The following is an 18,485-nucleotide window of genomic DNA, read 5'->3' as shown; positions in this document are numbered from 1 at the left end:
GTTAATTGGACTGATGTTGTGGAATAAATAGACTATTGTCTTTAAAGCCACAGATGCCCAGGCAGAAACTGATTCCGGTGCCAGCAATCTGTCTGGTTGTCATTTGCTGTTCTAAGAGGGGTCATTGGTTTTTCAAAAAATCCCTTGATGTAAAGCCACATATTATGCCCATATACAGCTCTCAGGAGGCCACTTGAAAGCGCATGAGGCACATGTGAGGTGAACTTTGCAACCCTCCTCTGGGAGGGATAATCGCCGGAGCACTGAGGTCCCCCCACCCCAGCACATGAATGCAGCCACCTGAAAGCGGCTGCTAAGGGGATGACAGTCAGCTGGCGAGCACATGACAGCTCCCCTTCCAGCTGTCCCTGCTCCCTGGTCCAGGACATCAGGGCAGGGGCAGCCAGCGTGGGTTGTCACCATGGGGACATCCTGAGCGGGATGTCTGATCTCTTTGACCACCTTCCAATAATTTACCTACTACTGATGTCAGATTCACCAGCCTGAAATTTCCTGGATTACTTATGGAGCCTTTTTTAAACAACAGAACAACTTGAGCTCCCCTCCAATCCTCCGGCACCTCACCCATGGTGAAGGACATTTTAAATATTTCTGCCAAAGACCCTGCAATTTCTACACTTGCCTCCCTCAAGGTCCAAGGGAATATCTTGTCAGGCCCTGGAGATTTATCCACCCTTGTTTGCTTTAAGACAGCAAGCCCTTCCTCCTCTTTAATCTGGACAGGTTCCATGACCAACCTCACTGTTTGTTTTCCTTACTTCCCATGACCCTGTGCCCATTTCCTGAGTGAAACTGATTTTTAAAAAAACCTTTGCGACCTCTCCCATCTCTTTTGGCTCCTTTCAAATTCAACCACTCTGATCTTCAAGGGGACCAATTTTATCCCTTACTATCCTTTTGGTCTGAATGTACCTGTAGAAAGATTTTCCTTCATGTTGTTGCCAAACCAACCTCACGTCTTCGTTTTTCCTTCCTGATTTTTCTTGAGATTTTTCTTGCATTTTTTTATTCTCCTCCAGTCCCTCATTTGCTCCACGTTGCCTCTACCTGTCCTACACCTCTCTCTTCTTCCAAACCTGATCCCTAATATCCCTCAAAAACCAAGGTTCCCTCTGCCTGCTCACGCGCCTTTAATCCTGACATGAAATTCAAGCAGATGGCAGCTGAAACAGAAAAGGACCCAGTTCTACAGAAGGTCATCAAGAATCTGCATGAAGGATGGCCTAGAAGTGAATGTCATCCACACTCGAAAGGCTCCGTAAATGGTTATATGGATCCCTAACATCAAAGCTGAGCTGAGGATTGTCAATGGGGGGCTTTGACTCAGACAGGGCAGAAATGTCATTCCTCCATCACTGTGACAGGAGATGCTGAAAAGGGTGCACGAGGGGCACCTTGGAATGGAAAAATGCAAGAGGAGGGCAGAACTGCTGTTTATTGGCCAGGGATACATGCTGACCTTGACAGGATGGTTTCCAGCTGTGAGACCTGTTTGAAACATCACGCAGGCAAAGGAACCCATGATAATAACTGACATACAAGTGGAACCACTGGACTCAAAATGTTCCTCAACACATACGTCTGTCACCTGTCCTGTCTCATTCCCTAATAGGAGATCTGGTATTGCCCTTTCTCTCATTGGTACCTCTATATGTTAATTGAGACAACTTTCCTGAACACATTTGACAAACTCCAAGCCGTCCAGCCCTTTTACAGTGTGGAAAGTTAAAATCCTCTATTATCATAATCTTGTGTTTCCTGCAGCTGTTTGCTATCTCTCTACAGATTTACTCCTCTAATATATATATATATATATATATATATAGAGAGAGAGAGAGAGAGAGAGAGAGAGAGAGAGAGAGAGAGACCACTAGAAGAAAGGAGACCTAGGGAACGATAGGGATGTAGGCAGAACCTCAGAAGACAATGTTAATTGTCCTGGCAGGGGCCCTGTCGGAAGATGAGGTGTTGTTCCTCCAATTTGCATGTGGTCTCAGTCTAGCAGTGGAGGAGACCATGGACAGACGATGGAATGGGGCAGGGTATTAATATGGGTGAAATTAGATTGCTGCTATTGCAGTGGACAGAGCCGAAGTGCTCAACAAAGCGATCTCCCATTGAGGTCAGGGACGATTAAGGGAGGGAGGTGCGATTCAGTTCAAAACCATGAGAAAGAAGTTAGGAGATTCTCGCATCAGAGAAGAGATGAGGAGAGATTTCTTCAGCCTGAGAGGGGTGAGGGGGGAAGTAGGGGAGCGGGAGTGGGGGGAGGAGGAATTCATTGCCACAGTCGGCTGTGGAGGCTAAATCTTTGGGGAGAAGGCAAGAGAAATTGTGAAGAGGATTTGAGGAACAGGGTGGCACAGTTGGCGTAGTGGTCAGCGCAACACCTTTACAGCGTCAGCGATCGGGACCAAGGTTCAAATCCCATTGTGTCCGTAAGGAGTTTGTGCGTTCTCTCTGTGTCTGTGTGAGTTTTCCCAAGGGGCTTGGGTTTCCTCCCACCCTCCAAAACATACCAGGGGTTGTATGTAAATTGGGTGGCATGGGCTTGAAATGGCTTGCCACTGTGCTGTATGTCTAAATTTAAAATCTTTGACAAGTCCCACATGAGAGGTTAGTTGGGAAGGTTCAGACACTCGGTATTCATGGTGAAGTAGTGAACTGGATTCAACAATGGCTGGACGGGAGAAGCCAGAGAGTAGTGGTGGATGATACTTCTCAGACTGGAGGCCTGTGACGAGTGGGGTGTCTCAGGGATCGGTGCTGGGACCATTGTTGTTTGTCATCTATATCAATGATCTGGGTGATAATGTGGTCAATTGGATCAGCAAGTTTGCAGATGACACTAAGATTGGAGACGTTGTGGACAGCGGAGAAGGTTTTCAAAGCTTGCAGAGGGATCTGGACCAGCTGGAAAAATGGGCTGAAAAATTGCCAATGGAATTTACTGCAGACAAGGGTGAAGTGTTGCATTCTGGAAGGACCAACCAAGAAAGGACGTACACGGTGAATGGTTGGGCACTGAGGAGTGTGGTAGACTGAGGGATCTGGGAATACAGACACATAATTCCCTGAAAGAGCCATCACAGTTGGATAGAGTTGAGTACAGGAGTTGGGATGTTATGGTAAAGTTGTTTCAGACATTGGTGAGGCCAAATTTGGAGTATTGTGTGCCATTTTGGTCACTGAACTACAGGAAAGATATTAATAAAATAGAAAGAGTGCAGAGAAGATTTACTAGGACGTTGCCCAGACTTCAGGAACTGAGTTACAGGGAAAGGTTAAACAGGTTAGGACTTTATTCCCTGGAGTATAGAAGAATGAGGGGAGATTTGATCGAGGTATTTAAAATTATGAGGGGGACAGACAGAGTAAATGTAGGTCGGCTTTTTCCACTAAAGTGAGGTGAGATACAAACCAGAGGACATGGGTTAAAGGCAAAGTTTAGGGAGAACATGAGGGGGAACTTCTTCACACAGAGAGTGGTGGGAGTGTGGAACGAGCTGCCAGCTGAAGTGGTGGATGTGGGCTCAATTTTAACATATAAGAAGAATTTGGACAGGTCCATGGATGGGACGGTATGGAGGGATATGGACTGGGTGCAGGTCAGTGGGATTAGTCAGAAAAATGGTTTGGCACAAACTCAAAGGGCTGAAGGGCCTGTTTTTTGTGCTGTTCTATAGTTGTATTGTTCTAACCCACAGTGTGATCTCTCCCTCCGTGCAGTTGCTGCAGAGAGCAATGCCAGTGGAGAAGATGACCAGGCGGACAGCCAGGAGGTGAGTGAAGGGGAGGTTACTGCTTTGCTGCAGCCCGCATTTCCGTTGGTGAAGCCGTGGTACAGAGATGCGTCCTGACGGCTCTCCAGTGGGTCTGACCCGCGCTCTACTCTCCAGGTTTGTGGAGCCACTGTACACCCTGTGGATGGTCAGCTGAACAACAAGAATGTCTACAGCACAGTAACAGCACCCTGTGCATACATAGGCCAGCATGGGATACACTGGAACCTGGAACACACACACACACACACACACACACCCACATACACACACACACACACACACACACGCTCACTCACGCACATGCTCACTCACGCACACACCCACACTCACACACCCGCGTTCACACACATGCACACACACCTGTACTCACACACATGCACACACGCACACACACCCCTGGAGGAACTCGGTGGGTCCAGAGGCAGTCTGGGCCACTGTTTAGGGCTGGAACCTGGCATCAGGACTTAGACCACTCCTGGCAAAGGGATCCAGCCCGAAAGCCCGGCTGCTCTGTTTGTCTCTTCCACGGATGCTCCTCAACCTGGTGATCTTCCCCGGCAGAGCCTGTGTTCTGTGACGCAGACCCCTGCTGCTTGCACTTCCCGAAGCAGCCAACATATGTCCCGCTACCTCTTCTTCAGTATAAGAGGGGGATACTCTCTATAACCAGTTCACTGTGTCGACACCAGAACTCTTGTGTAGCTCCACATTTTATAAGTTCAGAGGTTCACACACACACACCATATAACCATATAACCACTTACAGCACAGAACAGGCCAGTTCGGCCCTACTAGTCCATGCCGTAGCAAATCCCCACCCTCCTAGTCCCACTGACCAGCACCCGGTCCATCCCCCTCTAGTCCCCTCCTATCCATGTAACGATCCAGTCTTTCCTTAAATGTAACCAATGATCCCGCCTCGACCACGTCTGCCGGAAGCTCATTCCACATCCCCACCACCCTCTGCGTAAAGAAATTTCCCCTCATGTTCCCCTTATAATTTTCCCCCTTCAATCTTAAACCATGCCCTCTAGTTTCAATCTCCCCCTTTCTTAATTGAAAAAGCCTATCCACGCTGACTCTCTCTGTCCCTTTTAAAATCTTAAACACCTCCATAAAATCCCCCCTCAATCTTCTACGCTCCAGAGAAAAAAGCCCCAGTCTGCACAACCTTTCCCTGTAACTCAGACCCTGAAATCCTGTCAACATTCTCGTGAACCTTCTCTGCACTCTCTCTATTTTCTTTATATCCTTCCTATAATTTGGTGATCAAAACTGTACACAGTACTCCAAATTTGGCCTCACCAATGCCTTGTACAATTTCATCATAACCTCCCACTCTTGAATTCAATACTCCGATTGATGAAGGCCAACGTTCCAAATGCCTTCTTCACCACACCATCTACCTGAGTATCAGCCTTGAGGGTACTATTTACCACAACTCCTAAATCCCTTTGTTGCTCTGCACTCCTCAATTGTCTACCATTCAATGTATATGACCTATTTAAATTTGCCTTTCCAAAATGCAGCACCTCACATTTATCTGTATTAAATTCCATCAGCCATTTCTCAGCCCACACCTCCAGCCTTCCTAAATCACCTTTTCATCTACGGTAATCTACCTCGCTGTCCACAACACCACCAATCTTTGTGTCATCCGCAAACTTGCTTATCTAATTCTCTACCCCTACATCCAGATCGTTAATATATATAACAAATAATAGTGGACCCAGGACTGAACCCTGAGGAACTCCACTAGTCACCGGCCTCCAATTAGACAAACAATTTTCTACCACTACTCTCTGACACCTTCCATCCAACCAGTGCTGAATCCATTTCACTACCTCCTCATTTATACCTAATGCCTCCACCTTTTTTCCTAACCTCCTGTGGGGAACTTTGTCAAAAGCTTTACTAAAGTCCAAATAGACAACATCCACAGCTTTCCCTTCATCAACCTTTTTTGTAACCCCCTCGAAGAACTCAATCAGGTTTGTCAAGCATGATCTACCCCTGACAAAACCATGCTGATTACTCCCTATCAATCCCTGTACCTCCAAAAATTTGTAAATAGCATCCCTCAGAACACTTTCCATCAACTTGCCTACCACAGACGTCAGACTTACAGGCCTATAATTCCCAGGTTTGCATTTGGTCCCTTTCTTAAACAGAGGAACCACATGCGCCACCTTCCAATCCTTTGGTACCACCCCCGTGGCCAGTGACATCCTAAATATCTCTGTTAATGGCCCCCTTGTGACCACCTTTTGGCTGAAGAAATTCCTCCACGTCTCTGTTCTAAGTGGAGCCCTTTAATCCTGAAGTTGTCCCCTTTTGTCCTAGACTCTCCCACCCTGGGAAACAACCTTTCTACGTCAACACTGTCCTGACTTTTCAGTATTCAAAATGTTTCAATCCCTCTCATTCTCCTAAATCCCAACAAGTCCAGGTCAAGAGCTGTCAAACACCCCTTACAGAATAACCCTTTCATTCCCGGAATCATCCTTGTGAACCTCCTCTGAACCCTCTCCAATGTCAGCACATCCTTTCTTAAACGAGGAGCCCAGAACTGCTCACAATTCTCCACGTGAGGACTCACCATTGCCTTGTAAAGCCTCAACATCACATTCCTGCTCTTGTATTCGATTCCTCTTGAAATCGCATTCGCCTTAGAACCATAGAACATTACATAACAGAAATGACCCCTTCACCCCTTCACCTGTGCTGAGCCATTTTTTTTTTGCCCAGTCCCATCCACGATAAATGGTAAACAATTGAGGAGGGCAGTAGAACAAAGGGATTTAGGAATTCTGGTACCTAATTCCCTGAAAAGTGAGTTATATGTAGATAAGGTGATAAAGAAAGCATTTGGTATGTTGGCCTTCATAAATCAGGGTATTGAATACAGGAGTTGGGATGTCATGGTGAAGTCAATTGTTATATGGTGATAAGTCTCAGCCAGGGCACCAACTTCCCCCAGTGTCCTCAGACGTATCTGATCAGGCCCACCTTCACACACATCAGGACCTTCTACACCTCTTGCACCGTAACACTGACTGTTCTCAATGCACTCCCATCGACGGCCCCAAGTTCCCCCCGTCCTCGTGTCCTTCTCCACAGTGAACACAGTGATGTTCTCATTCAGGACCTTTCCCACCTCCTGGGACGCCACACACAGTTGACCAAGTGATTCCTGAGGGGACCCACTTATTTTTCTGGTTACACTCTTCCCATTTATTTGCATATAAAATCTCTCGGGATTCTCCGTAATGTTACCTGCCAGAGCTATCTCATGCCCCCTTTTGCCCTCCTGATTTCCTGTTTCAGCTCGCCCCTCAGTTCTAGACAGAACATAAAGCGATACAACACTACAAAAGAGAAACAGGCCCTTCAGCCCATCCAGCCCATGCCAAACTATTATTCAGCCTCGTCCCACTGAACTGCACCCAAACCTATCCCTCTATACCCCTCCCATCCATGGACCTGTCCAAATTCTTCTTAAGTGTTAAAATTGAGCCTGCATTCACCCCTTCCGCCGGCAGCTCGTTCCACACCCCCACCCCTCTCTGTGTAAAGAAGTTCCCCCTAAACTTTTCCCCTTTCACCCTCAACCCAAGTCCTCTGGTTTGTATCTCACCGACCCTCAGTGGAAAAAGCCAACCTACATTTATTCTGTCTGTCCCCCTCATTATGTTAAATACCTTATCAAACATCCCTTCATTTCTCTACACACAAAGGAATAAAGTCCTAAACTGTTTAGCCTTTTCCTGTAATTCAGTTCCTGAAGTCCACACGACATCCTAGTCAATCATCGATATCTTATCGATATCTTTCCTGTAGTTCAGTGACCAAAACTGGACACAATCCTCCAAATTTGGCCTCACCAACGTCTGAAACAACTCAGCTGCTTATTCATGTACGTTTGTTTCAGGGTAGGGAAGGGGTTCGAGTGGAGGAGGGGCTCAGGGTGTTGAAAGAGGTGGGGTGGGGGACGGCTTGGGGATGAGGGGATGAGGGACTTGTTTGAAGTGGGGTATAGTGCAGGTGATAGGGACCCAGGCCCCAGAGCTCAGGCTGGGATGAGGTAAAGGAATCTGATGAGGGGTACAGGGGTCCAGTGAGGGGTACATGAGTCCAGTGAGGGGTACAGGGTACGGTGAGGGGTACAAGATCTGTTGAGAGGTACAGTGGTCTGATGAGGGCTATGCGGGTCTGGTGAGGGATACAGGATCTGGTGAGGGGTCCAGGGGTCCAGTGAAGGGCATTACAGATGTCCAGTGAGGGGGTATGGTGAGGAGTCCAGAGGCCAGTGAGGGGTACAGGGGTCCAGTGAGGGAACAGAGGTCTGGTGAGGGGTACAGGGTCTGGTGAGGAGTACAGGGGTCTGGTGAGGGGTACAGGGGTCTGGTGAGGGGTACAGGGTCTGGTGAGGGGTACAGGGTCTGGTGAGGAGTACAGGGGTCTGGTGAGGGGTACAGGGGTCTGGTGAGGGGTACAGGGTCTGGTGAGGGGTACAGGGTCTGGTGAGGGTTACAGGGATCCGGTGAGGGGTACAGGGATCCGGTGAGGGGTAAGGGGTCCAGTGAGGGGTAAGGGGTCCAGTGAGGGGTAAGGGGTCCAGTGAGGGGTAAGGGGTCCAGTGAGGGGTAAGGGGTCCAGTGAGGGGTAAGGGGTCCAGTGAGGGGTAAGGGGTCCAGTGAGGGGTAAGGGGTCCAGTGAGGGATACAGGATCTGGTAAGGGTTACGGGTCCAGGCTGGGTGTATGGTGGGTGATAGGGACCCATGCCCTGGACCACAGGTTGGGGTGAGGGTACAGGGGTCTGATGAGGGGTACAGAGGTCTGGTGAGGGGTGAAGGGGTCCGTTGAGGGGTGAAGGGGTCCAATGAGGGGTGCAGGGGTCTGGTGAGGAGTGCAGGGGTCAGTTGAGAGACCAGGGTTCTGGAGAGTGGTACCTGGTCTGGTGAGGGTTACAGCGGTCTGATGAGTGGTACAGGGTCTGGTGAGGGGTACAGGGGTCCACAGTGGTCCAGGCTGGGTGTATGGTGGGTGATAGGGACCCATGCCCTGGACTACGGGTTAGGGTGAGGGTACAGTGAATACAGCACAGGTGATGGCGCCGGTGAGGTGACCAACTCTCTGCCATTCCCGTGACAGGCCGCCGTGGACGGTGCCTCCGAGCTGCCGACAGACAAGTTGCTGAGGGAGATGCAAGAGTGTGAGTGTGGGATGTGGTAACCTCGGTGGGGTGTGGTAACCTCAGTGGGAGGGTCGGGCGCGGTAACCTCGGTGGGGGGTTTGGCGCAGTAACCTCGGTGGGGGTGGTTGGGTGTGGTAACCTTGGTGGGGGGGGGGGTCAAGCACAGTAACCTCGGTGGGGGGAGGTCGGGCGCGGTAACCTCGGTGGGGCATCGGTCAGGTGCGGTAACCTCGGTGGGGGGGTCAGGCACAGTAACCTCGGTGGGGGGGTTGGGCATGGTGGCCATGCACTCTCTCTGTTTCTCCGCCACCTCCCAGGATTGATGTCCCTCTGAGCCAGATGGGACATTGGTCACCTGGTGCCAGTAGCAGCAAAGGGGTCTAAGATCGAGTCTGTGGGTGGTGTCAGCTTGTAGAGAACCTTGCCCATCTCAGCCAGTTGGTGACTCCTTTCCCACTGGGCCAGTTAATGTGGCCCTTTGGTCCATCTCTATCATGCCAACCTCGTTGCTTACCTAAGCTGACAATGAAGTTCAGGAATAGGCCATTCAGCCCATCGAACTTTGTCTGCCATTTAGAAAGACCATGGCTGAACTGGCCATGGAATCAGCTCCTCCCACCCCCACCCCCTCCCCATTCCTCAGAACCATTCTATTCCCTATTCTTCAATTATTTACCTTACATACTCATGTAAACATTGAATTTTGTTGACCATTTTTATCAGTAATTTTGTGGGGTTTACTATTATGTGGGTACTACTTTTGACCGTTGGATCTGTGTTGTCAGAGGCACCAGGAGCTCCAATGGGCAGGCGACCGGGGCGTGAGTCCATGTTGGAGGTGTCAGGTGCTCCGAGGGGTGGGTGCCTGGGACGCAAGTCCATTTTGGAGACATTTGGAGGTCCGACGGGTGGGCAGCCAGGGTGTGAGTCCATGTTGAAGGCGTCAGGAGCCCGGATGGGTGGGCAATCAGGCCAGAGGCAAGAGTTTGTGACCAAGGTGTCAGGACCTTCAGCTTGTGGGCAGCCAGGGCTGGATTAGGGTTGATTTTTATATGAAATACATGGGAAATTTCAGATTTTTAGGCCAACAATTAGTGGGGGATTGACTTTTATATGGTAAAAACACACAGAATGATGGAGGAACTCGGCTGGTCTCGTAACATTTATACGGAATTGAATTTCACACAAGTACAAGCCTGGAATTGTCACCTCAGACTAGCCGTACTTGACTGGAGAAAGGATTGTACTACATACCATGAGATCTGGAGGTCAGGAGGCAGAGAAGGATGGAGATAAAACAAGCACTGAGTATGGGAGCTGGGACATTCTGGAAATGTTAAAGCATGATGGTGGAGAAACTCAGCAGGTCAAACAGTGTTCTTTATGTAGCAGAAGTAAAGAGACATCACCAACGTTTCAGTCTTGAACATCAATGTACAGAAAAATGTTGGCAGGTGTCTAAACTAAGAAGAGTAGGTGGTGGTCGCAAGGCAAGAGGTGATAGGTGGAGAAGGGAGGGAGGGGACTGCAGCAAAAGGGGGAGGCGGGATGGCTGGGTGAAGGGAGAGGGAAGGGAGGAAGGAGAATTGGACAGAGGGAAGGAAGGGGGGATGAGGAGAGCAGGTTAGCAGAAACCGGTGAAGTCGATGTTAATGCCATCTGGCTGGAGAGTGTCCAGACGGAAAATTAGGGGGTGTTCCCCCAATTTGTGAGTAGTCTTGGTGAGAGAGTAGAATGGGTAGCATTGTGAAAAGACCTTTTGACATCTTGGCCTTCATAAATCAAAGAATTGAGTAGAGGGATGTTATGGTGAAGATGTATAAGACATTGGTGAGGCCCAATTTGGAGTATTGTGTGCAGTTTTGGTCACCGAACTAAGGGAAAGATATCAATAAGATAGAAGGAGTGCAGAGAAGATTCACTAGGATGTTGCCCGGACTTCAGGAACTGAGTTACAGGGAAAGGTTAAACAGGTTAGGACTTTATTCCCTGGAACATAGAAGAATGAGGGAGATTTCATAGATGTGTTTAAAATTATGAGGGGGACAGACAGAGTAAATGTAGACACCTTTTTCAACTGAGGGTGTGTGATACAAACCAGAGGACATGGGTTAAGGGTGAAAGGGTAAAAGTTTAGGGGGAACATGAGGGGGGAACCTCTTCACACAGAGAGTGGTGGGAGTGTGGAACGAGCTGCCAGCTGAGGTGGTGAAGAAGAATTTGGACAGGTCCATGGATGGGAGGGTATGGAGGGATATGGGCTGAATGAAGGTCAGTGGGATGAGGCAGAATTACAATTTGGCACAGACCTGATGGCCGAAGGGGTCTGTTTTCTGTGCTGTAATGTTCTATGGTTCTATGGAGATGTCCTTTCCAGCCAAGGCACCTCGAATCAGGGACACAGTATTCGAGTAGCTCAGCCAGCAGCTTCATAAAACTTTGGTGAGGCTGCTCTTTGATAAATACTTTGATTTATGAAGGACAATATGCCAAAAGTTCTCTTTATGACCCTATCTCCCTATGGTGCCAAATAGAGGCTTGTAAAATTCTGAGGTAGACAATCCAAATCTTTTCCCCAGCATAAAATAGCACCCTAGAAGAGGGGATCTTACAGAAACATATAAAATTGCAAAAGGCATAAATAAAATAGAGGTAGGTAACTTGATCCCATTGGTGGGGGAGACCAGAACTAGGGGATGTAGCCTCAAGATCCAGGGGAGTAGATTTAGGGCGGAGACAAGGAGGAACTGCTTTTCCCAGAGGGTGGTGAATCTGTGGAATTCGCTGCCCATTAAAGCAGTGGAGGTGACCTCAGTAAATATATTTAAGACAAGGTTGGGTAGATTTCTACATAGTTGGGCAATTAAGGGATATGGGGAAAAGGCAGATGAGCCGATCATCAGATCAGCCCTGATCTCATTGAATGATTGAGGAAGCTCGACGGGTCGAATGGCCGACTCCTGCTCCTGTTTCTCATGTTCTTATACACACACCAGTGGGCATATAACTGTATTTAAACGTGGATGCACAGCATGGTAACAGGTCATTTCGGTCCACGACCCAATTACACCCAATTAACCTACACCCCAGGTACGTTTTTGAGGGGTGGGAAAAAAATCAAAGCCGCCAGGGAAACCCACGCGGACACAGGGAGAACGTACAAACTCCTTACAGACAGCACGGGATTTGAACCCTGGTCCCGATCGCTGGCGCTGTAAAGGTGAAGCAGCTGGAGTTTAAGGAAGATGTTTGGGGTAAATATTTTCCACAGCGAGGATTGGGTGCCTGGAACAGGCTGTGGGCTAGTGGAGGGATCGTTACTAGCCCAGAGGACCCCGAAACCCAGCAGCAATAGATATTCACCAAGACAAATAGTTACTTAAACTAATGTTGCTTTTAATTATCTTTAAACATGATAAAAACAAAATCATACTTTAACTTATCACTGTTGACTTACTTAACCGAACTTAACTCCCTTCTAATTCTAAGGGTACAGTATGTAATGTGTGTATAATTTCAGAAAAGTTCTTTGATTCACAGTCCAATCTCACTTCTCATTCCTCCAAGTTCACTGGTTGCAGGCCATTCTTAGACTGTGCACAGAATTTAACATTTAACAGTCTTTGGTGCTTGAAAGGTAAATGGTTACTGCTCAGGGAGGTCCTTGTAGGTTTTCAAAGAGAGATTTGTTGTTCGCTGGACACAAACTGGTTTCTTTTTTAATCAGTGTCTTGCTGAAGAAACTTGTCCCTTCAGGGTTCTCCAGATGATCACCTCTTTCTTTCAGGTCACCACAGAGTTCCTTTTTGTTTCCCTTATTTCAAGTGAAACATTAGGCAGCCAGTCCTCTCTTCTTGCATGAACCACAAGGGCTTTGACCAAGCTGAACTAAGCACTCACAACCCGTCTTCCAAAATGGGGTTTTCCACAAGCTTGCCAGCTCGTCCTGTTCCAGTCCCAGCTGCTGCTGAACTGTAGAGCTGTAGAGCTGATCTCTCTGTGTGTGTCTCTCTCTCAAACACACACACACACACAGAAAAAGCCTGCTTGCAAAACCACATGATTTTCTTAGAACTGCAAGTTCCACTCCAGTCAATATGCGGCTCCAACAAGCTCTTTCATTTGTTGCCTTTTTGTAAACAACAATCCATTAGTGAAGTCTCTTGGGCTCTCTCCAAAGCTTTTGCAAAGACCGTTGGCCCCAACATGTCTAGCATGAGCAGAGCTCCAGTATTTTAAATAAGATCTGTTTTAAAGTGTTTGTATGTGATCTACACTAAAAAAAAAACTTGCCCCATTTTATCTCCTAAAAACATATCTATATTCCGTCATAGGATAAAGTCCAAACCTGTTTAACCTTTCCCTATAACTCAGTTCCTGAAGTCCGGGCAACACCCTAGTGAATTCTCTACACTCTTTCTATCTTATTGATATCTTTCCTATAGTTTGGTGACCAAAACTGCACACAATACTCCAAGTTTGGCCTCACCAATGTCTTATACAACTTTACCATAACATCTCCATGTTTCTCTACCCATTCTCCGTGTGATCGATGTGCTCCCTGGTGCCGTCCCCACCACCCTTCCTGAGATCAATTAACTCAGATCAATCCCCTTCTCCCCCTACAGCCTCCATGCAAATGATCGCAGAGCTGGACGAGCTTGAGACACAGCTGGAGGTTGAGAGGGTATGCCGGGAGACAGCGGAGGTGTTTGCTGTGAAGGTGAGCTGGTCCAAGAGAAGAGCAAGTGTTTATCAAGTATGGGGTGGGGTCTAGGTTGACAACAGGGTCATGATCAGCTGGGAAAGTGGGCCAAGGAGTGGCAGATGGAATTTAACTTGGACAAAGGGGAGGTGTTGCATTTGGCTGGTTCAACCTGGGCAGGACTTGTTCCAGGAACCCAGCGAGTGGTGTACAACAGAGAGACCAGAAGATTAGATGTTGGAGAAAATTAAGCCATTCAATCCATTGATTGAGTCTGCCCTGCCATTCAATCATGAGCTGATCCATTTTCCCACTCAGCCCCACTGCCCGGCCTTCTCCCCATAACCTTTGATGCCCTAGCTAATCAAGAACCCATCAATCTCTGCCTTAAATACACCCAATGACCCGGCCTCCACAACCCCCCCGTGGCAACAAATTCCACAGATTCACCGCCCTCTGGCAGTAGAAATTCCTCTGCATCTCTGTTCTAAGCGGACACCCTTCAATCCTGAAGTTGTACCCTTATGTCCTAGATTCTCCCACTGCAGGAAACAACTTTTCTACATCTTCTCTGTCCACACCTTTCAACATTCAAAATGTTTCACCCCTCTCGTTCTCCTAAATTCCAACGAGTACAGGCCAAGAGTTGTTAAATGTTCCTCATACGATAACCCGTTCATTCCCAGAATCATCCTTGTGAACTTCCTCTAAACCCTCTCCAACGTCAGCACATTCTTTCTTAAACAAGGAGCCCAAACCTGCTCACAATTCTCCAAGTGAGGTCTCACCAGTGCCTTCTAAAGCCTCAACATCACATCTCTGCTCTTGTATTCTATTCCTCTTTAAATGAACACCAGCATTGCATTTGCCTTCTTCACCACCGGCTCAACCTGCAAGTTTACCTTCAGGCCACCCAGAATGAGGACTCCCAGGTCCCTTTCCATCTGGGTATTTGCAATTTTCTCCCCATTTAGAAAATAGTCTGCCCATCTATTTCTTCTACCAAAGTACACGACCGTACACTTTCCGACAAAATATATTTCATTTGCTTCCTTGCTTTCCATCTGGGCACCCTCCAACAAAACAGCATTGACATCGACTGCTCTGGTTTGCCATAACTCTGTCAGTTCATTTCTGCTCACCTCATGATAGGAAGGATGTGGAAGGGGTGCAGAGGAGATTTACCAGGATGTCGTCAGGATTGGAGAACTTGTCTTGTGTGTCAAGGTTAACAGACAAGGCCTTTTCTCTGTGGAGCAATGAAGATGAGAGGAGACTTAGTAGAAGTCTACAGTATAGGATTATGAGGGGTATTGATAGGGTGGACAGCCAATGCCTTACCTCACCCCCCTCAACTCCTTCCCCATTCCTATCCTACTCAAACAAACCCTAACCCTTCAGCTCTCCACCCCTTTCCTCCAACTACAGCACCTCTCCCCCCACACTTCTCTGTCCTGCTCCCATCGACATTCCCCCTCCCGTTTGTGATTCAGTACTCCTCGCCAACCTACACCACCCCAACCCCCACCACACTCGGGTGGCTGGTCGGTCTATCACACCCCAACGAGCTCAGGCCCTTTTGGCTCTCGGCGGATGCTGCCTCACTCCCCTGGGTCCCTCTCACCCCTACCCCCACCCCTGGCACGTCTGTGCTGTGTCCCAGCCTAACCGGAGCTTCTCACCACAGCTCAGCAAGGAGAATCGGCAGCTGCAGAGGCTGAGCTTGGCCCTGCAGCCCCTGTGGGACAGACTGCCAGAAGACCTCAGCAAGCTGGAAGACCAGGGGAACCTCGATCCCAGTGAGGAGCCCACCCAGTGCTACCAGCTCCAGGTCAAAGGTGAGCAGCTGACCACGAGCCCACACGGAGATGGTGTGGAGCAGTGAACCCAGAGATGGTGTGGAGCAGTGGCCTTCCCACACCTCATCAGATTCTTGTCCAATAATGTCAGTAAATTCCTTGGGGCGTAGGAAATGAGGGGAGATTTGATGGAGGTATTTAAAATTATGAGGGGGATAGACAGAGTAAATGTAAATAAGAGGGGAGGTGAGATACAAACCAGAGAACATGGCTTAAGGGTGAAAGGGGAAAAATTTAGGAGGAATTTCTCACAGAGAGTGGTGAGGGTGTGGAAGGAGCTGCCAGCTGAAGAAGAATTTGGATGGTCCATGGATGGGAGGGGTATGGAGGGACATGGTATAAGTCAGTGGGGCTAAGCAAAATAAATGGTTTGGCACAGACGAGAAGAGTCGAAGGGGCCTGTTTCTGTGATGCAATGTTCTTTGTTTCTATGAGACATGGAAACTTGGCTGTGTAGATTCAGAATTGGCTTGCCTGTAGAAAGCAGAGAGTAGTGATGGAAGGAAAGTATTCTGCCTGGAGGTTGGTGACTAGTGGAGGGGCCGCAGGGATCTGTTCTGGGACCCCTGCTCTTTATGGTCTTTATAAATGACCTGGATGAAGAGGTGGAAGGATGGGTCAGTTTGTGGATGACATGAAGGTTGGAGGAGTTGTGGATGGAAGGTTGTCGAAGGTTACAAGAGATATCGACAGGATGCAGAGTTGGATGGAGAAGTGGCAGATGAAGTTCAATCTGGATAAGTGTGAGGTGATGCATTTTGGAAGGACAAACTAGAAGGCTGAGACAGGGTTAATGTTGGATACCGAACAGAGGGTCCTTAGGGTCCAAATCCATGGATCCCTCAAGGATGTAGCACTGAGCGTAACGCTGTTACAGCACCAGTGACTGGGACAAGGGTTTGAATCCTGCACTGATCATAAGGAGTTTTACATTCTCCCCGTGTCTGCGTGGGTTTCCTCCCATTGTTTGAAAAATACCAGGGGCTATAGGTTAATTGAATACAGCACAGTCCAGGCCCTTCAGCCCTCGATGTTGTAGCAACGCATATTGGGCAACAAAAGCTCGTGGACCAAAATGGCCTGTTACCTTGCTGTATGATTACACTTAGAATTTAAAATTTAAATGGCCATGCAAGTTGATAGGGTGGTTAAAGAGATGGCCTCCATTAGTCAGGGGATTAAGTTCAAGAGTTGTGAGGTCATGTTGCAGCTCAACAAATCTCTGTTGAGACCACTTGGAGAATTGTGCTCAGTTCTGGTCACCTCGTTATAGGAAGGATGTGGAAGCTACGGAGAGGATGTGGAGGAGATTTTACCAGAATTAGAGAATGTGCCTTATGAGGCAAGGTTAGCAGAGCTGGGACTTTTCTCTTTGGAGTGAAGAAGGACAAGAGGAAACGATAGAGGTCAACAAGATTCAGAGAGGCCTAGATAGGGTGGACAGTCAGCGCCTGTTTCCCAGGGCAGGATCAGCAAACATAAAAGGACATGTGTACAAAGTGAAGGGAAGGAAGTTTAGGGGAGAAATCAGACAACGTTTTTTTACAGAGAGTTGTGGGGGCCTAGAATGTGTTGCCAGGGGTGGAGGTGGAGGCTGGTTCAAAGGGGATTCTGAGACAGACACGTAGATATAAGAAAAATGGAGGGTTCTGGGTATGAGGGAGGGAAGGATTAGATGGTTGTGGAGTAGGTTTACATGAGTCGACACGACATTGTGGGCTGAAGGGCCTGTACTGTGCCGGAATGTTCAATGTTAAACTAAAGACCCAGAGAGGTCATTTGGCCCACTCTGTGCATGATGCTGTTTACACTTGACACAAGACAATACACCCTTATAACTTCTTTCCCATTTAACCCCAAATGCCAAGTTGGTCAGCATGAACATGTTGGGCCGAAGGGCCTGTTCTGCACTGTCCAACTATGAATCTATAAAGGAGGACAATTCAATTTGGAGGGGGAAAGGCCTCTGAGAAACAGCAGTCACTCACCACCAACAGGCAGCAGCCAACTCGGTTTGTGGGACACCCCTAGTTATTGTACGACAGACGTGAGGTGAGGGGCCAGCTTCTCTGTCTGGGAGACTCTGGAAGAGGGTGGGGACCAGGACTGGGTGCTTCCTGGGCGATCTGTCATGTCCCTCACTGAACCTGTGGCTCTGATGTCAGAATTGCAGGGGAGAATCTTTCAGTTGATGGAGGAGAAGAAGCTATTGGCCAGCAAGGTGAGGGAGCTGGAATCACGGGAGGCTGGCCTGCAGGAGAAGGTAAGGGCTCTGAGGCATGGGTGATCCCAGTGGACCAAGGCCACCCCAGGGCTGTACGCAATCACTGTACAAATCCCCAATGGTCCCACACTTTCCCATTCTCCCATACACATTCCCAATGGCCCCACCCCTTCCCATTCCCCCTACACATTCCCAATGGTCCCACTCTTTCCCATTCCCCAGACATATTCCCAATGGTCCTACCCCTTCGCATTACCCGGACACATTTCCAATGGTCCCACCCCTTCCCATTCCCCGTACACATTCCCAATGGTCCCACCCCTTCCCATTCCCCTGGACACATTCCCAATGGTCCCACCCCTTCCCATTTCCCATACACATTCCCAATGATCTCAACCCTTCCCCTGGTGAACATCTAGTCCAGTGGGTCTGCTGGATTCTGAATTCCATTGGTGCTCGCTCCAACCATCTATTCTGATTGGTCCCTCACAGGCAGAGAAGGAACAGGATGAGAAGAGGTCGCTACAGAATGCCCTGGAAAACCAGAACAAAAGACTTCAGCAACTCAGCGCAGGTTAACTCTGCTGAGAACTCAGCCCTGTCCCTCCCACACATCCTCTGGGTCATGGGGGAGAGGAGGGGCAGCTGGTGAAGTGGCCCACACCTCCTCTCTCATCACCATTTGGGGCCCCA

General features: G+C 48.6%; 1 protein-coding gene across 1 annotated transcript in view; it reads left to right on the top strand.

The window, feature by feature from the left end:
- The first annotated feature begins 2,961 nt into the window (after nucleotides 1-2,961).
- The window catches only part of shtn2 (shootin 2), a 50,486-nt gene continuing 34,962 nt past the window's right edge, over nucleotides 2,962-18,485 (top strand). The window contains exons 1-7 of the mRNA XM_069923039.1: nucleotides 2,962-3,057; nucleotides 3,729-3,803; nucleotides 8,962-9,022; nucleotides 13,633-13,727; nucleotides 15,397-15,547; nucleotides 17,734-17,831; nucleotides 18,285-18,366. Of these exons, the coding sequence (XP_069779140.1) occupies nucleotides 2,962-3,057; nucleotides 3,729-3,803; nucleotides 8,962-9,022; nucleotides 13,633-13,727; nucleotides 15,397-15,547; nucleotides 17,734-17,831; nucleotides 18,285-18,366 (658 nt within the window). The remainder of the gene's footprint in view (nucleotides 3,058-3,728; nucleotides 3,804-8,961; nucleotides 9,023-13,632; nucleotides 13,728-15,396; nucleotides 15,548-17,733; nucleotides 17,832-18,284; nucleotides 18,367-18,485) is intronic.

Source organism: Narcine bancroftii, chromosome 3, assembly GCF_036971445.1.
Source record: "Narcine bancroftii isolate sNarBan1 chromosome 3, sNarBan1.hap1, whole genome shotgun sequence".
Taxonomy (NCBI): Eukaryota; Metazoa; Chordata; class Chondrichthyes; order Torpediniformes; family Narcinidae; genus Narcine; species Narcine bancroftii.
Note: the sequence above shows the minus strand (reverse complement) of the source record. Positions and strands in the feature narration are given on the sequence as shown.